General features: G+C 40.0%; 1 protein-coding gene across 1 annotated transcript; it reads right to left on the reverse strand.

Moving 5' to 3' along the window:
* Positions 1-1,695: 1,695 nt before the first annotated feature.
* LOC133890001 (glutamine-dependent NAD(+) synthetase) lies at positions 1,696-14,860 on the reverse strand. Its single transcript, XM_062330434.1, has 13 exons — positions 14,426-14,860; positions 13,516-13,821; positions 12,684-12,907; positions 11,882-11,985; positions 11,068-11,202; positions 9,644-9,812; positions 6,023-6,158; positions 4,708-4,846; positions 4,277-4,453; positions 3,951-4,118; positions 3,300-3,395; positions 2,084-2,212; positions 1,696-2,012 (listed from the first exon to the last, which is right to left on the reverse strand). Exons 1-13 carry the CDS (start codon positions 14,617-14,619, stop codon positions 1,791-1,793), a joined length of 2,199 nt encoding a protein of 732 aa, XP_062186418.1. The 5' UTR covers positions 14,620-14,860; the 3' UTR covers positions 1,696-1,790.
* Positions 14,861-23,292: the final 8,432 nt, after the last annotated feature.

Raw genomic sequence — 23,292 nt, forward strand, 5'->3', positions numbered from 1 at the left:
CAAAATGATCAACCACATAAGATAATTCTGCATGCATTACTCAGATACAAATAAGTTACATAAAGAGGAATATAACCAAACATATTGCACCTAAATTGTTCTATCCTCATAATGGGGAGATTGAAATCTTGCAAACTAAATCATGTGATAATCTCACTGATTTATTCACTAAGTCCTTACAAACTTCTAGATTCTAAAAATGTGTTTACAGAATTGGTATGCGATGACTGGGAGATTTGCAAGGTTCAGGGGTAGTATATCCTAAAAATAACATGTTTATATTATATTACACTCTTTTCCTTTATGAGTTTTTCCTATACAGTTTCTCATACATAGTTTTAATGAGACAATATCTACTCAAGATCATAAGTCATATCTCTTATTTTTCCTTTCGAGGTTTTCAAAAGAGGTATAAAAGACATATCTATTGTTCTCTAAACTCGCTTATGGATTTTTCCTTTTATTAAAGGTTTTCTCATATGAGTTTACAAAGAGACAATAATAAATATATGCTGTACCATTTTCTCCTTATTTTTTCACTGAATTTTAAAGTAATTTTAACAATATATCACTATTATTCCTCCTATTTTCTCAAAAGGTTTACGGAGGTTTTAATATGATCCATAGATTATAATTATTATTCTCTAAACTCACCAAAATGACTTTTTCCTATTCAGGTTTCTCATATGAGCTTACAATAAGACAATAACCAATACGTGCTATATCATTTTCTCCTTATATTTTTTCATTGGATTTTAAAGGAGTTTTAATGGCATATCAACATATTATTTTCTTCTCATATTTTTCTCACAGGATTTTAGAGGAGTTTTCAACAAGAAGTTTACAACTAGAATAATTGATTAAGGGGAAGTGTCAAGAATAAACACCATATAATCAATTACCAATAGTCATATGTATTGAGAAAGGGTATCTTCCCAATAAATTTATGCTTTTATTACGCCCATTCGCCATGTATAAATATGTACATCTATTAATGAGAAGAACAATTGTTGAATCCATTTTGTTCATTATCTTGTTACATTGCAACCTATCAATTCAATCGATTTTTAACAGATACCAACTCCTATTAATAGTATAACATCTATTCTTAACAATTCAATTATTTTTCTCCTCTAATCATCAATGATCAGCAAAATAAAAATACTCTATTTTATACCTGAACCAGCCAACATCATAAGTCCTTGGTACACGCATCTTCTAACTTTTTCATGGAGTCCAAGACTAACTTTCTCATATCTTAATTAAACAAGTTAGTCTATAAATAAATATTATTATTAATTATCAAAATACTAATTATGGAAATAGATGCGTCCCGCCTCCTTCATTTATCGTGATTAGGGGTAGGGGGCTAAGAGCTGAGAGAAGGGAACTCCATTTTTCTGAGTCCGATGCCAATTCTTTCCACCGTGGGACCCAATTTTTTTTCTGGCTTCGCTACCATACCGTGGAGGACCTAGCAAGGAAGTAATCCGGTACAACAGACGCAGACAGCTAAATTTACATCAGCAGTCCTTGCCTTGGGGGCGGCATCACCTCTGCCAAAGAAGCAAAATCAAAATATTCGTTGGCACGGCACCGCAAGTAAGGGCCCTGATTTTTTTAATATTTCAGTGAGATTCTGTGAAATTTTCAATAAAAAAAGACTTCTTAAGTATTTCTTTCAAAGAAGCAATATGACCTTTTATGTGTTGTGGAATTGAGATTTCAAATTTTACATGGACCATGAAATCCGTATGAGTGAAGTTGTAGCTAAAAATAATGGTTAGAAGTTAGAACCCGGCACTGGGATTGGCAGATCCCACGGCCACAACTCCCATTCCAGTTCCTTGCTTGTCTTTATGCTCTCCCAGTTGACCTTCTGCAGAAGTTTCCCATTTACCATCTTTGTCCATCTCTTGCACAAGCTCATTGATCTTTCGAAACTGGTAAGGCCACCTTGAGTTGTACAGAAATTGGCGAAGGTCAAACCTGTTATCCTCCGGTGAATAACTCTGTATAAGTTGACCAGTGTTAGAGCAGCAGACAGGTAGACCATATGCCAATGAAATGAAACAATCAGTACCTCAGCATGATAAGATGGTGTCAAAACAGTCATCTTATGCCGATTTATGGCATAGTACTTGAAAAAGTGCTTCACTTTGTCAGCCACTTCTGAGGGTGATAATCTCCCACACCACCTGTGGCACAGGTTCTGCAGCAATTTGTATTAGCATTGTAATTTAGGGCCCACTCTGTAGAAACACATATTTGCAATAACAACAATGTATTCAAACTATTTAAAGGTTCAATTTAAGATGGTTGAATTGTATCTTATTAATTCCTCTCCCTTATTCTGAAACCAAGGGCAGGAGTTTTTCCATTCGTTTTAAAAAGAACAGAATGCACTGGGCCCAACGGGAAAACACCACGATTTAATCTCTCATCTAAGGTTCTCAAAACCCAGTCTATAGTCTATAGTTCCCTTCCAAAACTCAAATTCCATTCAGGTTTCACTACATGTGGCTCATCCCTAAGAACTTATTCGGATACGCATAAAGTAAGCCATGCCGTCTAGCCCTCCTCTGCATGATAGTTAACATGTTGTGAACTCATCCACAACAACAAAGTTAGGTTAAATTCAGCAAGGGTGTTATTGTTGTTATATAAGTTAACTCTTGAAGTTCATTGGGAACTTTCATATTTAGACACCATATGGAATGCGAGAAAGGTTCCGTATCCGAAAGGAATAGAACTGTTTTCCATGAGATTTCTACAAAGAATATAAGCCTAAGGTAACTTTGGTACAAACCTTAGTTTTTGTACTTCAAAAACACTTTCAACCATTTAGGAGATTTCTACATGTGACTGGAGAGAAGTGAAAAAAAATTGGGAGGTGCAAACATTAGGAAAAAAAAACGCAGCTAGAAGGGTTTTGTACAACAGTAGAATCCATGAAAAGCCATACAAAAATAACTTAAAAAGGAAACTGCTAATCAAGGCAGGCTCAATCCTTATACATGGATAAATTTGTACCTTTGCTGAAATAATAACTATGAGAAATGATCTCTCAGAATACAAATATATACTTGGCTTAAATATGCAGATAAAGCAAGACAGAGAGCATAAACAAATTTTAAAGTGCACCATAAATGGAAAACACCAATTTTGATTGAATGTTGTGTTACAAAATATTCAAGGCTTCTTTGGAACACATGAATTCTCTGATTCTTGCAGATATTAAGATGTTTCTTATGAAATTTCTGCATTCAGAACAAGCCCTAAAGTTTCCGAAGACAAACCTGAAACATAGAAACAGGACCGCATCGGAAAATTTTCCGTAACCTTCCATAGATTGACAACTCCTCGTATGTCATTCCCATGTCAACTTCATCCAACTAATTAAATATAAATATTGGCAAGTGAGAAGAGTCAAGACAGAAAAAAAAATTCAGTTGACATGATACAATTTTCTTGGCAGCTGGTTGAAATAAGTTTCATTTGTAATAAGGGAAATGAATGACAATCCATAAAAAAACTGAAATTTAAGGCTGATACAAAAATTAAACTGAAAGTTACAGAAGTTGCATAAAGAGAAAATAGACCCATACAAAATGCAACATGAAACATAATACTTCTGTAACTTTCTTGCATAGACAACAGTACATAAATTCACATCATGCAATTAACTTAATATGTAATCAAAGTAGCAGATAAGCACAAAAAGCAAACATCATGATCTGTTAGAACAGCTACTCTGAAAAGAAAAAAAGATCAACTAGAACAGCTAAGATGTGGAATGTGTACTTATCTTCAAGGCCAATATGTCCTAGCCTTAACAATAAATCAAGAATTTCACAGCTTTGCACTACAGAATGCTGCAGATATACAAACATGATTTCTGCTGATTTCTATCTAAAAGTTGGAGATCAAGTTTCAGGATATGTAATAACCTGACTATAATTTGCGCGGATTGGCTCAAGCTCTGCAGTAGGTGGTGCAGATTCAATCTCAGCCAAGGAATAATACTTAAGATGATTTGCTCCCCATCGTAGGAAAGCCCTCAGGTCTTGCTTACTTACACTTCCGATGGGGTTTATATCAGCCGAACTGCAGTCATACTATGTAAAAGAAAAAAAAATCTTATTATCATTTCTGCACACCAACAAATAAGACATCCCAATCACAGAATTCATAAAGGAAATGCTATATCCGTTGGGTCTGTATGCAGTATTACATCTAAGGGCACACCTAAGTTGCACAATGTATGTCAAATTACCTTCGTCAAATAACCACGTAATCCTTCATCCACGTTTGAGCTTCCCAAAACAAGATAGAACCCAGATTTGTTGTGGACCCATGGCATAAGAGAAGCCATCATAAAGGCTAGCACCATCCTGATTCGAGCTTGAATATTTTGCAATCCCAGATTCTCAGTATTTGATCCCCCATCGACCTGAATTTTTAGCAAGTAGTGACATCAAAAGAGGCCCAAAATACCAGTGAAGACCACATAACCTAACCCATAAGTGATAAAGACCAATAGCCTTCCCGAGGCCACACTTCACAATTATCACAAAGAAACAGTCAAAAGTTTTTGTTAGCCATAGAACTAAAATATTGTGAAAAAGTGGACAAATATCAAGCTAAATATATGTTCCCAGGATGCACTGCAATTTTTCGTAAGTTGAAGTGACATCGAAGAAATACCTTGTAGCGTGGTCGCTTCCCAGTCAATGTTTCAAACAAAGAAAGAAAAGCAGATACTATGCTATCAATGGGTACATTCAAGTGGAATGAACCAATCTCCTCAGCTAGCCTTTTGGCACGTGATCTGGTATCTTCAGAACTGTGCAGGATACAGCAATGTGAATAAAGAAAAATAACAATTTACAACATCAACCAGCAAAATTTCTACAATATCACAGATAAGCTAGCCTACAAGTTAACAAAAAATGAATAAGCAGAACATATCACCTTCGTTCTAATGCTCAGCGAGACAAACCAGTGTGCAGTGGCCAAGCTCTACGCATGGCAGTGGCTTATGACCACAGGCTAAAATCTGGGAAAAACTGACCAATTAAGTTGGGGGCTGGGGCTTCTGAGAATTAGGACATGGTGAATGAATAGCGGCTGGGGCTTCTGAGAATTAGGACATGGTGAATGAATAGCGGCTGGGGCTTCTGAGAATTAGGACATGGTGAATGAATAGCATCAATTTTGACATAGATGTGAGGGATGCAACAAATTTTGAGATCCTTGTGCAGCAGCTGAAAAGGATTTGAGATCCTTGTGCAGCAGGTGAAAAAGATTTGAGATCCTAGTGCAACGGCTGTGAGGTCTTCGCCATGGCTACCCTCGAAGGTCGTCTTGAACCAGCTATGCGGAATGGCTGGGGCCATTGGACTGAGGCAGCGGCCTCAGTGGGAGGAAGGAAATGAAAAGAGAAAGATGGAAGGAAAAAAGGAATTGAGAAAAGGAGGAAAATTTCCCAGCAGCTGACTCGTGGGACCATCTTTTTCTAGTTTGCTGACATGTCATGGATGCTCCACGTTCGATAGTGTTAATTCTTAGACTCTATTAATAGTTCAAGGGTGTAACAGCTTTCCCTCAAATCGAATATAATGCTATAAGTATAAATGAATAATACTATTTATGAACGGGAAATTTTGCCATATGACACTCAAAATGTGTGGTCTTTGCTGAAAGACAATGAAAAAGCTGATCTTTGCTGTTGGACACTATAAAATTGTTTATATGTGCGGCAGGGCACAATCTAGTGTCCTGTAGCAAATGTAAAAAAAATGGCCTTTGCTGTAGGACACTAGATTGTGTCACGCAGCAAATATACACAATTTTGTAGTGTCCAGCAACAAAGATCAGTTGTTTCAGTGTCTTCCAGCAAAAGTCACATTTTGAGTGTATTAACCATTATCAACATATCCACTCACAGAAGAAAAATTTTGGTGCATATCAAATGAGAAGAGCATGGATTAGAAAAAGTTTATTAGAAAACAAATATCACCTGTTTTCAGTTCCCATGTAAACAGTGTAAAATAGACGTTTAGCAAGTTCTCTGCTGTCTGTGGGAATCTCCCCATCTTTATACTGGCCAATCCGCAGAGCATCTGCCTTAACTTGCTCATCTCCTTTCTCTATATCTGCATGTTGCGGATATGATCATTAATTCTTTCAACAAAAAAAAAAGATCATAAATCTGGAAATACCATAAAGAATCCACGTATTAGAAGGAATATTAGAAAAGATATGAAAGTATCACCATAGTGACCATTGTCTGGTACTAAAAGAATCTAGCAGAGAAAGTGATCACAATTGAAATGAGGTGTACATCAGAATAACTTGAAAAAAACTAGAAATGAACTACATCTAAGGATCTAAAAGAAAATCTTTGGTAACCATAGACATAGGGCGTGTTTGTTTCAGCTTCGGACTGTGGCTTTCAGCTGTTACAATCCGAAGCTGAAACAAACAGACAGCCTTTTGTTATATCTTTTTATAATCCGCTTGTTGAATTATGGGAATCTTAGAAGCTAGTTTCTCTTAGCTTTTCATAGATGTGAAAGTCTATTTTACTAAACTGTCCATAAAAGTTTTCTAGATTCTACAATTTAAAAGCTTTTCACAATCTAGCTTTTTACAATCCAGTTTTTTACAATCCACAATCTACAAGTTGTTTTTCAGAATCCCTAGCTGAAACCAACAGACCCATAACAACATAACACAGAATGTAGAACAAGAGAATAGATGCACCGTTTTAAAATGTGAGAGGAAGTCAGGACAACTGGATCCGAGGTCTTTAACCATAGAATGTTCACAAGCTCCACAGTTTTGTCTATGCAATCCTTGTGCAGGAACCATGACCTAGGCTTTCGGTCTCCTTTACTATTATTCAATTATTAATATCTTTTTTTACGTTTTGTTGGTGGCTCTTGTTGGATTACATCTCTAACCTACTACCCCAACTTCCTTGGGACTAAAAAATGTTGAATATAGAGTTCTTATCCTTTAAGTATAGGTTGTTAAGTGTCCTTATCATGTACTCCCTCATGTACTTTATATATTGCCGCTAAGGTCGCGAGTCCCGGTAACACTACTCGGCTCTCCGCCGAATTTGGCTCACCGGGCTGTCTCGCTTTTGGCTATGCTTGCCCGCTGACGGCTCATCGCGCTGCCGCCAGAGGCTTGCCATCTGGCTTTGCCGCCGCCAGTTGGCCCCAACTCCGATGCTAGCGGATCTACCTTTCCCATGGTTGGATCCGCCTTGCAGCTGCTGGCCGCCGTCTCCGCCAGTCAATTCGGGCTTGCCCACTCTCCACCGGTCTTCCGTAGCTGCCGCTGCTCCCCTCGCAGGCACCTCCACCAGGCTCCTCAGTCGATGTGCTCAGTCCTTTGCTAGGTTCCTCTGCTGGGCTCCAGCTCCACCCGCCTCCTGCCGTCGCCGATCCGAGCCCCATCTCCTAACACGCCGCCGCCGCCGCCGCTGCCAAGCGGATGCCGCTACTGCCCCCGCTGCCACCACGTGGTGGTAAGGATGTGTGGAGTCACGCATGGGTACTGATGGATGTGTTGGCCCACATTTCCAATGGGATGCCTAGTGTGTCTGGCGATATTTGGGTTGTCAATTTACTGCTAGCTTTTGTTTCGTTGTGTGATGGTGCTGGTGTGCTAGGCTTGTACTACTAGTGCATCTTTGCGTAGCTTTTGTCTCCATTGCTAGTATCCCACTGTTGCCTGCTATTGTTTTAGTCTCGTATTAGAGTCTTTGCAATTTAGTTGCGTCCACATACAAGTCTTAGTCTCTCTTTGAGTTCGTCTATACCGTACGAGTCCACATATTCCTTCGTCTATTAGTTGATTTCTTTCTAGTCGTTATTGATGTAATTTAGCCATCTAGATCTTTCCGTAGATTTAGTGATAACTTCATTTGTCGTCTCGCTACTTGTCATTGTTGTGTTTGCAATTCTTAATTTAGGGCATTCTTGTGTCATCTTGGTCTTTCTATAGCTCTAGTGACAATTTTGTTTGCTGTCTTGCTATTCATAGTCACTTTGTTGCGATTCTTGATCACAGACACTCTTTTGTTATCATCATCACGACTCTACTACATGTGCTTCGCTTTACGCTTCTTCGGCTTGATTCAATAGGATTACCTAGGCTCCATTCTATGACAACTTTGAAGAGACATTTTTTGGATGTTTTAATCTAAGTTTATTACTTAGTGTCACCACTGTCAAATGCAATGCTATTGCATATGCCTTGCATTTGAAGGGGGGGGGGGTGTTAGGAATATATAGTCTTTATCCTTTACGTATAGGTTGTTAGAGTCCTTATCCTGTACTTCCTTATGCACTCTATATATTGCCCCCCAGGGGCTACTTGTGACATCCGACCCAATTTGGATTGAGCCCATGAGTGTATGACTAGACATGTTTAGTACCACCTTGCTAGTTGAGCAAGGGTGGAACCAACTTATAAGGCCCACTAGAGTCCATGCCACCAACCCCGGGTAAACCCTTTTACGCGAAGCGAGGAGGAAAGCGTAAGTGGGTTGGTGTGAGTGTGTGATCCACCCAACATGTGAGTGAGCCTAAGCGGGTTTGGACTCTAGGCTGTTACACTACTATTGAATACAAGTAACTATTCCTAACACTAACAACACAACATATTAGTTTTCACAAATTAAAGACAAAAAGAACCAGGACAGGTACCCATAGGGATTGGCAGATTTACTTAACCTATTTAGCAGATAATCCTTTCTCAAGGTGGTAGGAGTAACCAGATTATATAGTTTGTGCACAAAATTCTGAAGTCAAACCAGGATGCATGGATCAACTCATCAAAAGGAACTAACTCACAAGAAAACATTGTTTAATGACTCTAATCAATGGGATATTGACCACCAGTAGGAAGGATTCAAACATCACCAATTCACAAACTCAGATTATAGCAGCTCAAGTGCTTGATGGACAGAGGCCACACGTTCGTACAAACATGCACTGCTGATTGCAACCGCATAACTCATAAAACAATTATCTTAGGATGGTGGCTATCCATCTTAGGATGGTGGCTATCCATCAACTTGTTTGACTTATTCAATTTTATCAAGCTGAAATTAGGAAGAATGGAGATAATGTTAAATAAGGCACCCCAAAACATCTGAATCATAGTCAGCTGGATCAACTAGTGCAAACCCCTAACCCTCAGTTCTCTAGCTATTTGATCATCACCAAATACCAACTAGAGATGGAAATGAAGACTTTTTATTCAGGGAAAAAAAGTATGGCATTGCAGTGAACCCTACACATGTTAGCCCTATGTATTGCTTCAGTATATTTCCATGTGGCCTACCTTGTACAGTATTCATGAGATTTGAGAGGTCTTAACTTTGATATTAGAAGATCTAGTTTGCACTTATTTATATCCTACGCAATGTCATGAACCATAGTCTTATTTCAATCGCGTACAAGAGCACATATGTCTGCAAATTCATAGCGCAGGTGCATATCGCATCCCTAAATGTTACCCTCTACATCTGTCAACTTACCTGCAAACTACGTTTCAAAGACATTTGACAGTATCTTCCGCTAAAAAGGAGGAAAAAGGAAGAAAGACAATTTGATCTGACCTTTTACAACAAGCTGGCACATGCACCCGACTATTGCTGCAACAGATGAACTATCCGCACCACCAGAAAGTGGAAGCAAAAACCCTGATGCTTGACTCCTCCTCAAATAATCCCATAGCCAACAACTAGGTCCAAATGCAATCTCCTCTTCAGGACAGTGATACATGATCTGCAATGTCAATGATGGGCACGATAGAAAAAAGTTAGTCAAACTATCCATCTGGACAGTATTCACAACGATTCGCCAATATGCTGTAAGGCTCCAAAGAGATACATGAGGGGAAATATTCATCTACAACGATTTTGCTAACATGGCGGCTGCTGCTGTGTGCTGCGTGCGTGAGTGGAGGAGGGGGTAGCTAACATGGGCTGGATGGGCTAGGGTTAGAGAATGAGTTGAGGGGTTGGTTCTGTGGGCCGGCTTGGTGGGCTGGACAGCCTGGCAGCCCACTTATTAATTCTTCTTGTCTTTGTTTAGCTGCACACTAGTTCTTCAGTTGAAGAAGATGAGGAAGAGGGAGAGGAAGTGATCATTGTGGATGATCATATCCTAGACTATAATACGTGTATTCGCCACGCCAATGTGTATAGCATCGCCATGCCGCGTGCCATAGGCGTTGTGAAGTTGATCATCCACCAATCCACTTTCTCCTCCACTCACAAACGCACGCAGGCGGGCCGGAGAGGCGAGCGGGGCGGCTGGCTGGAGATCCAAGGCAGACACAGAGGCAGGGGCGGCCAAAGATCCGAGGTGACTGGAGATACATGCGGCGGCTCGGGCTAGGGTATCCCTATTCCCTCCCCCTCACCCTCTATTGCACCCGCCACAGAGCGAAATGGAGCCACACGACGCCAAACAAGCGCCACGGGGACGCCACGGTGCTATGACGGACGCCATACACGCCGGAGCCGTTGCGTCCCCTGGCGAGTCGCTGTTCTCTTCCACATCGACATATCGACGTTATGCGACGATATCTCGATGCCATGACATCTACACTTCCAAGACAACCCAAGGATGATCAGCAGTACAGACTTTGTTTTGTACTATAGGTAAAATTAAAATAAAGATTATGAAACTCCACAGCCTAAGCATGTCTAAGCATTAAGGATGTGAATAAAATGGGCTCCACCGTTGGCTCATATCTTAGCCCAATTCAAGATTAACTAGTGGGACTATACTGAAATTCTTCTAAAAATGCATTAATTAATATATATGCTGCATGATTAATTATAGAATGAGTTAGCACAAACCATACACTATACAATTATGTGATTGTTTAAATATTGTTGATTCCTAATACTAAACACTCTAATAATGGACTGGAAGAATGTTTAAACTCCTTTGAGATATGATTAAAAAACAATCACCAAATAATATTCCATATTGAAACATTATAGATTCAAATCTATGAATGAGAACTAACCTCAACTGGACTAGTTGGGACCATCCCATTCCGAAATGACTGGCAAAACTTATATGGTACCTTCACAAAAGGTACATTTGTTCTGTGGCTTGCTTGCTCTCTGAAACTAGAAACAGATGATCGATAACTCGATACCTGGTTATGAAAAAAAAATGATCAGCTAGAATGCAACTCATATTTGAAGTAAAGCTGCAGCTAGATTAACTAGCAATTTACAGCTAGAAACTTAAAGCTCCAGAAAATATAATAAAGCGGAACAAAAATCTATGACTTTGGACAACTGCAAACAGGCAAACACACAATAAAAAGTTTCTAAAAAATGCGAGGAATAAGTAAAAGCATAAAACAGAGATACCAGCTGAACTAAATATCGCACCAATAATAATGTGATAAATCTTAACAAATATTCTTTTTATGCAGACATCACAGAAGGGAAACGAGTTTTAGATGGTAGATATAGACACAATGGGGAGAACTCTTGCAGTGTGTTTGGTTTGTGCTTCAACCAACCTTACCAAATTTTGGTAATGCCCCAAAGAATTTGGCACTTGTTTGGATACTTGCCAAATTTTGGCATGCCCACAGCCCTAGGTCACATCCTATGATTTTTCTTGCCAACTCATGGGCAGCCACTACCATGGCCAACATTGTTGGCTAGTCAACCTTTTTGCCAATGTTGGTTAGGGAACAAACCAAAGAATAAACTTTTCCAATCCTGGCCAAAAATAACTTTTTCGTATAGCTTAAAAGAAGAGCAAGAAACACTCACAGCATTATGTAAACACAAATACCGTCTAAAGGATCTAGAACTTACAGCATCAAGATCTACCAGAGCATCCAGCACCTCTACATCCTTCAACGAGAATTGAGATCCCTGGGCAACCACATCTCCGTTCACCGCAATGCAGCAACAACCATCTAGCGGAAAAATTTAGAATAACTTAGAATAAATTGTAAAGCTCTCTAAATGAGGCAGTAAATATGATCAATGTAACACACTATTGCAGGATTAAGAAAGAAAGGGCTGATTCATGAATTTCATTCAAAAAACTTAAAATGGAAAACCATACGCATAATCAATGCATTTTGTGTAAACAATTTAGGATAAGATGACTATAGCACTTTAAAAGCCCACTTCAATGAGAAAAAGGAACAATTAAATTTCAGTCCTCAGTAAAAATATCATCACAGAAAACCATCTGTCACCCCAGCCATCATTATCTATGAGGTATAACCAAACACAACTGTAAATCTAAAAGAACTTTTCAAGAATTCCATTCATAATATCCCAGCCCTCTGTCCATCTACCCAAAACCACCAGGCCCCAAACTGCTATGCGATGTATCCTCTGTACAGCTGTTGTACTGCAACCTCCGACTTTGGGGAGTAAAAGGCATTCTGGTTCTCAGTCTCGGGTGTACAGTGGATAATATCATGCGAATGTGGTAAGGGGCAGTTTTAGGCAAGTAAAAAATGATAAGAAACATGAATATCACACGGGGAATAATAGCAAAGTGGTATGCAGTTTTTAAAGCTAAAGAAGAGCAAGAGAAGCATATCATAAATTAGATACTGTAAAACAAATTGTGAGTCCAAACAACAGCAATTTGACATACCGTAATACAGGCGGCCACCATCACATCCCTGGTGATTAGCATACATGTAAACACCGCCACAGACACGGGTTGCATCTCTTATGGAATCGATCCGAAGATTGAGCTTCCTTAGCTGATGATGGCTTCCACTTGCATTCATGAAAACTTCAACACCATTCAATGCTAAATCAATCCGAGGAGCATTTGCTGTAAAGAGCTCTTCACAGGTTTCAGCAGCCACAGATCTGGAAAAATAATTAATACCAAAAATTATAATAGAATCACATACTAACCAAATAATTAAACACTTCTTAATCATCAAGATAGCCGGTCCCAAGGCTGGGTAAAGGAGGAGGATTGTGGTAGGCTTGGTGAGCCAACGTAAAAACTCAGACATTCTTATGGAGATGAAACCTAATAGAAAGTTGGTGGCACTTGTTGGGTTTCATCTCTAGCCTACCCCAACTTGCTTGGGACATAAACGCTTTGATATTGTTGTTTTAACCATCAAGAATATGCAAACTATCACAGAGAACATATACATAGCATATAGACTAAATCATTTTCAAAGCACGTTTCAGCATATAAGATAAGAAGCATCATAATAAACTGCAGCACATTTGTAGCTAAGGAAGTATTTCCTAATTCAATCCAATATCCAAATCAATTTGATAAATGTTTGCTCAGAGCTCTTTAATAGTTGCAACATGCAATATCCATGTGATTATGTATAGGATACCATTGGCTTTTAAGCCCCTGTAAACAAACTAATGGTCTTTATCTAACACGCTCAATAAAAAAGCAGGAAGCTGAAATTCTAACCACAAAAACAAATTTAAGCATCAGTACTTACACATCTAAAAACTGAATGTAACCATAACCAAATGGCACAGTATCCTGGGAGATAGCCTCTGAGACTTCAATAGGTAGTTGAAAGTCAACAATCTCATCTTTAAATTTCCAAGCAGAAAACCACCGAAATTCCCTATAATTTCCATCATTTGCAAGGGACATCTTTGGTCGAATCATGATTATCTTGCGATTTAGGCAGAAAACCTGGCAATTATACTGTACACTATTGAAAATAACAGGCATTCCTATGCTGCATAAGATGTTGTCTGTATAGTCCCCAGATAAAATGTCCTTTAAGCATTCCCATCTGCAAGTTAATATACAGATAACAATTAACAGCTAGCATATAATACAAATTAGTGCATAAGTATGCAGATACTAAATTATAACGTCTTCCAAATAAGCATGTCTTCCAAATAAGCACTGCATATTCAGCACTTCTTTCAAGCTAAATGAAGGGCATTTGCTTAAACACAACTCCTTGAATTCAGAATTCAGAAACTTAAGTATCATGGGTCAGTTAGTTGTCCATTATGCTTTTAATCTACCAGATCTTAACATATCAATTAAGTTTTGTAAATGTGCTTTGGGTAGCGCACAGAAAAAATTTAGATAGAAAAGGTTAAAGCTTACACAGTTTTTTTTACTGCAACTTCTTGACAACATAGCTGATTCTACCAAAGTGAAGTAGAAGTAGGCGATTCTACCAAAGTAAATGTAGGACATTCCCCAAATTGTGGAAAGATTAAATTTCACCTCATGAGGATGTAGCATCCTCCTATTGCTACTGCAACAACATCTGCCAATTACCGGGTCTAAAAACAAACAGTAGCCCGCGATACATTCCCTCCAGCAACCCGCACTAATCACGACGAGTGATTCATTAGGGACGAGAGAGTGTGCTCACGTACGCGTGCGCAGTGGTGTCCTGCTCGAGGAAGTGGTCCTCGCAGCCGTATCCCGTAAGCTCGAGCTCGGGGCCGGCGCGGACGGCGGCGCCTGCGGCCTTGGCGCGCGCGATGGACTCCTTGACGTTGCGGAGGTTGGTGTCGAAGTCCATCGCCCACTGGTTCAGGTTGCACGTGGCGACCCGCAGCAGCCTCATCTTACCGCCCAAATCAGGGGCCGCTCCTCCTCTTCCTCCTCCCAAATCGAGAACGCCGGTGCGCCACGGGAGGCGCCGGAGGAGGGAGAGAGGCGGGCAGACGGAGGAGGGGAACCTTGCTCGGCGACGGCGAGGTTCTTGGTTTGGTGCGCGTTGGGAGAGGATTGAAGGCGGCGGCGGCCGCCAGGAATGTTCACTTATTTGTGTGGTCGACTGGCAGGCTGGCAGCCGGTGAAGCGATCGAAGCGACGGCAAATAAAGGGATGAGAGACTGGCTTGGGCGGATCGCACCACGTGTCAGCTGAAAAGGAACATGGGATCCACCCGTCAAAACCCTACCAACAGAGATGGTGCCGGGTCGAACCTGTCAACTAACTTAGCCACTCCTAATACTTTATTTCTAACTGATGTTTAAAAGAAGAGAATATAAAAAATTAATGTTAAGAAAATAATTTTCTAATGTATACATTGTTTTTTAAGATATTTTAAAATAATTTATTATCTCATAATTATCTAAAATTAATATTAACTCGTTTTTTCTGTAAGAAACAAGCTATTCATCCCTCCTCTTTAAATAACTTATCATATCATCTTTTTTTAAAATGAATATCTAATTAATATCTAAACAATTAGTATGAAGAGTGGCATGAGGCGGTACTGACTCAGCCGCTTTTCGTAAACGGCCTAAGCTCGAGTGAACCTGGCACCCAGGCTCCAGCTCCAAGTGTTGCTATTATTTCCTAGTTTAAGTTGCACAGAGAGGCGTAAAGCCTTTCGAAATTTATAATGAATGTAAGAGGAAAAACATTTGTATAAAAAAGATTTAACTTAACTAGATCTACCAAACAAACTACAGGTGCAAAGGGGGAAAAACCTACAGCAGCTTTAACATATAAGCCTAACACAACACATTCATCGACGGCAAACTACACGGACTAATGATTCGCAATGGGGAAAAACACGATTCAGATTACTAGATCTAGAACCATAAGCCCAAAACACAAGTGGCACGATGTTTAGATCAAGTAGTAGCAATGAGACGATGTCATGAAGACGTCAAGAATCATTACTGCTATGGGATTGTAAGGAGCTCTCACACAACGTATGCTGTTTAACATAGAAATAAACTAAAATATATTTTCATGATCCGGTAAATTCTAAATTATCCCTGATAGAATATGAAACTACGAGATCCTATCCCAAAGTTGGATCCAAATTCTGTTTTTTTTTTCTTTGAATGAGGGTTTCAAATAGGTAAATTGACTTTTCTTTGGAGACGAATGATCTGACGATCGGCAACGTAAAAGTCTCACTCCAATCTCTGGAACCGAGCCTAGGTCCATTCCTTGCAAATTGCTTCATTGCTATTATCCTTCTTTTCTCTGTCTCCTCCTGAAGCAACCTCCATAACGTTGCCGATTGCCGCCGGATGCAGCAGTATTGCTTGCCGCCGGCCACCCAAATGAGCTTCTCTAGTGCAGGATATAGGATATCGATTAGGGACGAAGAGATAGTTTAAAAATTAATTGCCAATCCATTAATAAAACATACGGAAAATAACTAAATATCATTGGAGCAAGATAAAATAATAACAATTATATTGAATAAAGATAAGATTTACAATCTTAGGTTGACATATAACTGTAGCAAATATGGACCTCCTAGGTATGTATATATATGTGTGATTTTAGTGACTAATGATAACATAGTCGATATGATTAATATTTTTGTCAAGTATATAATTTAGTAGATCTTATGGATGTAATATGTGAAAAAGTCACCATAGCCGGGACAAATATTGATTAAATTAGAGAAGTTTTAGAAAAATAACCTCACTGGATGGTCCAGCATTCAGTATAGTGCACACATCGGAGCATTTTGTATCTAAAGTGGTTCTACAGTTTAACACATCGAATGGTTCGGTGTTAAGAAGAAATGAACACACCAGAGTATTTTACAGGCGAAGTGCAGTTCTTAGAAGAAGAATGATAAACTCACTAAATGGTTCGATGATCATTAGACAGCGTCACCAGAGTATTTTCTAGGAGAAATATTCTGGTGCAGAAGATTTGTTCACACCAGATGGTTCAGTACTTAAAGAGAATATACACCAGGAGGATCATTATTCACAATCACAACCTCGATAATTAACCAGAATGCCATTGTGGTAGTCCCAGCACGTATTTACTTCTAGGATCAGAACACATACATTTACAACATATAGCATCACAACACAGCTTAAGAAAAAAAATAATTAAATTACATTGTAAGTTCTTAATGATTTACCAAGTTATTACAATTTACAACAAAATAAAGCTAGAAGGAGATTAAAATCTACTCAACTCCTAACCTTCAAAAGAAACTAAGCAGCGAAAGACTAAAACTATACAATAAAAGCAAGATGGAGCCACATGCCCTTAGGCTCCATCACAAAAGCACGCCAACAGTGTAAGATGCACTACTCATGCCCGCCACCACCCTCGGTAGGCGTGAAGTAACCAAAGATCAACTCATCCTCACCTCAAAACCTGTAGAGTAGCTGAGTACGAAGGTACTTGCAAAACTTAATCCATAATGAGTAACTTCTAATTAGTCCGACTCATGCATTTGGATGTTAGTAAGAAATCGGCTACATGGTTAAATAAAATTTACATGCCAAAGCAACTTGACACATACATGTGTGAACACCTAAACTTAACTAACAACAATACCACTATACCCTACAAAGACCAACCGTACATAATTGTAACTGGAATCATAACGAATATATATGTAACATGAACCATCTCCACTATAACCAACATAACCAACCACAATCTACAATGGAACTCTACGATGGTGCACATAGACAGAAGGTATGCTCATGATCGAGAGCACGGTATTTCAAAATATTTACACCCTACAGCGAAATACTCCTTTACCCATACAACATGAGGACCATTCGACTTGTGCCACCCGCTAAAGTGCACACAAGGGGTACTCGTGACAACCTTTCCCAATAAACCCCTTAAAGGATAATGATGTCGTATAGAGGGGGGTGCATAGGCATTTTTGCAAAAATTAGTCCCCTCTTACCGTTAGCCTAAACTTGCAGCGAAAAATAAACTAACGAATTTTTCACAAGTAAAAATTCTAAATATGTTAGGCTCAACTAGTGCACAATCACCCTAAATAAGTGTGAAAGTTACAATTCTATGTTGACAAAAATTATTCAATTCTAGCAAAAGATATGCAAGAAAATATTAATTGAAAAACCCTGAAAATACTGTTCACCAGAGTATCCGGGTGAACTCGGAGTATCCGAGTTGAGAGCAGATTGTACAGTATCCGGAGTCTCCAGGTTAAATCCGGAACTTCCGAGTTCTGTATAGAATGTGCTCAAAATTGAAATTAAAGTACACTAAAGAGTTCTAGCTCAAACCAAAATGAAGTCGTGTGTTCCATGTGATGATTCCAAGTAGATCCACGAAGAACCTACAATCAATTTCACACAAGTAAGTAGATCGAGCAATATGCACAAATATTAGGCAAGAACTCAAAAATAAACAAACCGAAGTGGAGACACAAAGATTTATTTCCCGAAGTTCAGATTCACCACCATGAATCCTACATCTCTGTTGATGAAGCTCCAAAGAGCTGTGTCACAGCTCTTTCAACTGCTTTCCTCGATCTACTAGCTTTATCTCTTTCTTTGCGGAGGTGAGATAGACCTTCACAAACTTTCCCGCGGTTCACCACAAGCAAGTGAGCTCGCCAGGTAACACCTAGCTGGTTAGGCTTCACCTCCAAAAGTAACAAATGCTTCACAAACTTCTTGACGATGAACTCAAGAATGGATTTTATCTCACTTACACTCAATCTTACAATCTCTCAACCCAACTCACTTTTCTTCTCAAATCTCTCACTACAATGGAGTGGGAATGAGTTCTTTTGACTCTAAAAGGCTTTTCTTTTGTGCCCTTACAACAGCTCCAAAGGATGGGGTGGGGGGTATAAATACCCAATCCCCAAAAACTAGCCGTTACAACACTTTTTTGTAATACTCGGAGTCTCCAGGTCAACTCGTAGTCTCCGACTAAACTAAAAAGGCCCTAACAGACCACCATCTCGGAACCTCACCCGGAGTATTCGGAACCCGGAGTGTCCGGGTCAACCCAGAGAATACGGGTAAACCAAAAAGGCCCTAACAGACCACTCGGCTCGGAACCTCACCCGGAGCCTCCGAACAACCTGGAGTATCCGGGTTCAGCATAACTGGTCCTCTAAAAACGACGATAACTTTTGATCCCGAAGTTCGATTTCGACGATTTTAGACTCTATGAAAAGCTTATTTAGAAGGCTACACATCCCAACTGAACTTATGACCTCAAACGTATTGGATCAAACTAGAAATACTCCGAAACCAAATTTAGACACTTCCACACCTTTTGCACCGGAATTTCTAAAAAGAACTCTCACTTGAATTTGGTTAGAAACTCTTGAGCACTGAGACACGACAATTAGCTCTATGTTGCATCCCTCTTAATAGTACGGCATACCTATACTTAAATTTAAATGTAAAATTCGTTTGAATCAATTTGAGCCTTTGAATAACTTTCAAGTACCACTTCTTTCATTCAAATCTTAAGGGTTGCCAATTTTCATTTATTTTTCACTACATCTCTTCTTGATTCTTCATATGATTGATTCGTATTACTCATAACTTCCCATGGCCTCACACGATCCATTGGCGCAAAGCCTTCACTTGCTCTTCACCACCGCCTTAGTCATTCGGCGCCAAGCCATTTACGGATGGTCCATCGCAGTAAGTCTTGCGTGCCCTTCAACGTCTTGCCATAGAAAACCACTTTGTATTCGACATCTTCAAGGAATTCACTTTATAAAATATGGAGTCCCTCTTGTTCTTCACTCTTGGTATATATGATTTCAATTCAACTTATACCTTCTAATGGATTCTAACCCCTACTTACTCTTAAGCACAAAACACATGGGTTAGTCCACAAAACCTAATTGATAACTTTTGTACCTTAAGTTACTTGATCTCCACACGTAACTTATCAGTCTCCATGCATATTGTCAATCTTCATATAGAACCTAACTCTCATTCTCAAGCACATAGCACATGGGTTAGTCCATAAAACTCTATTGACAATATCATACCTTTAGTTACTTGGTCTACACAAGTAACTTAGTTTCCATGTTTATTGCCAATCTTATTGAGCTTTTTCTTCTCCTTTTGAGCATCACTTAGAGCTTATTCATCTTGATGCATTTTCAATCTTCCCATTCACCTAGAGCTCATGCATATCTCTCAATGCATTACCTATGGAACAACATACTAATAAACTCAACACCATTGTTAATTCATAGATATTATAATTAATTATCAAAACCACATATAAGAGCTAGATGCACTTTCAATCTCCACTATTTTGTTAATTGATGATAATTTCACTAGATGATTATATTTAAAAAATTTAAAGTTCTAAGCATACATATAATCAGAAGATGAATGTATACAAAGAACAAGTTTTAGAAACATCAAACATCACAAAGATATTTGAGGTTACCAAAACTAGTTTTACTAGCATCAAATACCACAAAGGTTTTGATGTTAGTAGAACTAAACATGTATAAAGCAAACTCCCCACAATCTATGCATGTGTGAATGAATTTTGAATATCATTGCATATATTGTTTATCTCAAATTTTGGATGGAGTTTCCTTTGTACATATGAAGCAAGTATGAATAAGTATATATCAAGATGAAAAATGAATATGCTTATGCAAAGCAAAACTTTTTCAACAATGAGGTTTTATGGATTTACTTTTGAAACTCCCCCAATTGACATCCACATTACAAACATAAGGGATTACAAATGCTCTCCTATAAGAAAATAATTCTCCCCATAAGCAAAGCTCTCTTACAAAATATAATAATCTAGTCCAAATTCTCCCCTAAATGACATCAATGACAAAATAGAATCATCGAAACGAATTCTCCCCAAATTAACGTCAAATTGGTAAGAATTATGAAGGACTTGCCAAAAGAGAAATTTTCTCCAAAGCACGCTAGCTCTATCCCACAAAAGGAACCATTGAAAGCTAGTGCAAGATCATGTATAGTATAAACTCCTCATGATATGTGTATTTATCATAATTTGAGTTAAACCAAATACACTTATCTAATTATGAACTATGTGAGGAGAGTAAGCTATACAATAGATCAAAGGGGTTCAAAGAGATGCCAAATTAGATTTCAAAAAGAATACCAATTAAAAATACAAAGCATTCTATTTAAAAGAGATACCAATTCCAATTGAAATAGATATCAATTGAAACAAATTTAATTGAAGGCAAATCAAGCATGAGTCCGAAATAAATATCCAAAGCACAAATGCAATGGATTAGGCTCAAAGATGAACGTAGCAAAATAGTTGATATTATAACAAATTTCGGACCTAGAAAAGCCTGTTCGCTGGATTCAGACCAATTCAATGGCGTTCGACATCTACGACTATAGAGAGCTTCGAACGGCGACTTCTCAATGCTTGACTGATAACTGTTATTGTATGAGAATTCCGCAAACGGTAGGTAATTCTCCCACTTCTTTCCATATGTGAGCACACAAGCTCGGAGCATATCTTCTAGGATCTAATTCACCCTCTCAGTTTGGACATATGTCTGGGGATGATATGCGGTGCTATGGAAGAGCTCGGCCCATAGCCTCATGGAGGCTCCTCCAGAAATGAGAGGTGAACTGAGTGCCTCGATCAGAAATGATCTTCTTTTGAATTCCATGAAGGCAAACAATTCTAGTGAGGTGAAGCTTTGCATATTGCTTGACTGAATACACGGTCTTGATAGGAAGAAAATGAGCGGACTTTGTTAATCGGTCCACAATGACCCAAATTGAGTCATAGCCTTGCGAATTCCTTGGCAACCCAATAATGAAATCCATGTTGATTTCTTCCCACTTCCAGGAAGGGATGGGCGAAGGCTGGAGCATACCAGCCAGCTTGAGATGCTCGGCCTTGACCCTTCGGCATACATCACACTCAGCAACATATCGAGCCATTTCTCGCTTCATGCGAGTTTACCAAAATCTGGGCTTGAGGTCTTGGTACATATTTGTGCTCCCGGGATGGATGTATAGCAATGAATCATGAGCCTCATCCATAATTTTCTTTCTCAATGCCTCAACCTTCGGAACCACTAACCGGTTCCCAAACCATAGAATACTCTGGTCATCTTCAGAAAAACACATGGTCTTGCCTCCTTTTATCTTGTCTCGGATTTGGGTCATGCCCTTATCATTCTTTTGAGCTGCCTTGATTTCATCCAAGAGGGTGGATTTCATCTCCAAATTTGTAATAAATCTCTCCGGAACCATCTCGAGTTCAAGCCGTCGGAAATCAGCACAAAGTGTGGTATTCCTAGGCTCAACATTAAGACAGTTGCATCGAGCCTGTCGGAGGGTTAACTCCTATCGCAGGGATCCTGAGGGACCCCTTTTTAAGATTCGACCGGGGGATGATTCTGAATATATTTGTGGGAGAAATAAATGGGTATAAATGCGATGGCAGGTGGTGTGGAATGATCTAATGCAGAAAAGAGTAAATGCACTAGAGGGATTTTTAGACAGGTTCAGGCCGCACTGAGCATAATACCCTACTCCTGTGTGGATGCTATAAATGTCCTGAGAATGTCTCTCAGGAATGTTGCTGGTTACAAGAATGTTTGTCTATCCTAGAGCTTCGGGCTCCTTGTTCTTCGGTGGTCTCAGCTTCTATGCTTGTGCGAAGATGTTCTTCGATCTTTGAGCAAGTGTTTGAGAGTTCGAGCGTTCCTCTGTTCTGGGTTCTCTAAAAGTTCGGGAGGCTCATATCGTCTTTGTCCATGCCCACCGGCTCCTTAAATACTCGCCGGTGGTAGCGTGCCCCGAAAGGGAGGGCACGAGTTCTAAGGCGTCATAAATGGAAAGACGGTCATCATGGCCTCTGCGCGAAGTGACGGGGGGTTGAAAACGCACTCCCGCCTGGTCTTTGGTCGTCATAATGGCGCTGGCAACAGGCACCGTGGAGAGGGCCCACCGGGCAGCCGCAGAGCTGCCCGATGTGCCCGTTCGGTCTTGTACGCCTGCCACAGCAGGGCGGCAGGCGGGGTGCCTCGGGCCTTGCGACGCTATCCCTAGGCGTGCCGGATGACGTGGGATGGGACCCATGCATTAAATGTCCCACGCCCTTCTGCTAGAATATGGCAGGGATTGACACCGAGCGTGGCGGGAGCAGTTGGAGGTGACAGGCCACGCGCGCTCTTAAATGCGGCATCGGGCCTTTCACAGGCTAACACCTCATCGCTGGACCCCTGTGGGGGCCACCGGCGAAGGGCTTCTTGGGCCGTCAGAGAACCGAGTGCTCGGGGGTCACTGTTCACCTTCCCGAGCACTCTCTCCCGGAAATGCTCTTTCTTGGTCCTTAGGGAACCGAGTGCTCGGGGGCACTGTTCACGGCCCCGCGCACTCTCTACCGGAATCGACTGTTCGGGTCCTCGGGGAACCGAGTGCTCGGGGGTCACTGTTCTTAGCCCCAAGCACTCTCTCCCGGAACTACCTTCCTTGGGTCCTCGGGGTACTCGGGTGCCCAGGGGCCACTGTTCGCAGCCCCGGGCACA

The sequence above is a fragment of the Phragmites australis genome, chromosome 14 (assembly GCF_958298935.1).
Source record: "Phragmites australis chromosome 14, lpPhrAust1.1, whole genome shotgun sequence".
NCBI classification, from domain to species: domain Eukaryota; kingdom Viridiplantae; phylum Streptophyta; class Magnoliopsida; order Poales; family Poaceae; genus Phragmites; species Phragmites australis.

What these genes read in the sequence shown, in the direction of transcription:
- LOC133890001 (XM_062330434.1), bottom strand. Translation starts at nt 14,619, where the DNA reads ATGAGGCTGCTGCGGGTCGCCACGTGCAACCTGAACCAGTGGGCGATG. An exon ending in TCCCAACTAGTCCAGTTGAG is followed by an intron (nt 9,813 to 11,067) that starts GTTAGTTCTCAT and finishes TTGACATTGCAG; the next exon opens with ATCATGTATCACTGTCCTGA. An exon ending in GTGCCAGCTTGTTGTAAAAG is followed by an intron (nt 6,159 to 9,643) that starts GTCAGATCAAAT and finishes CGCAACATGCAG; the next exon opens with ATATAGAGAAAGGAGATGAG.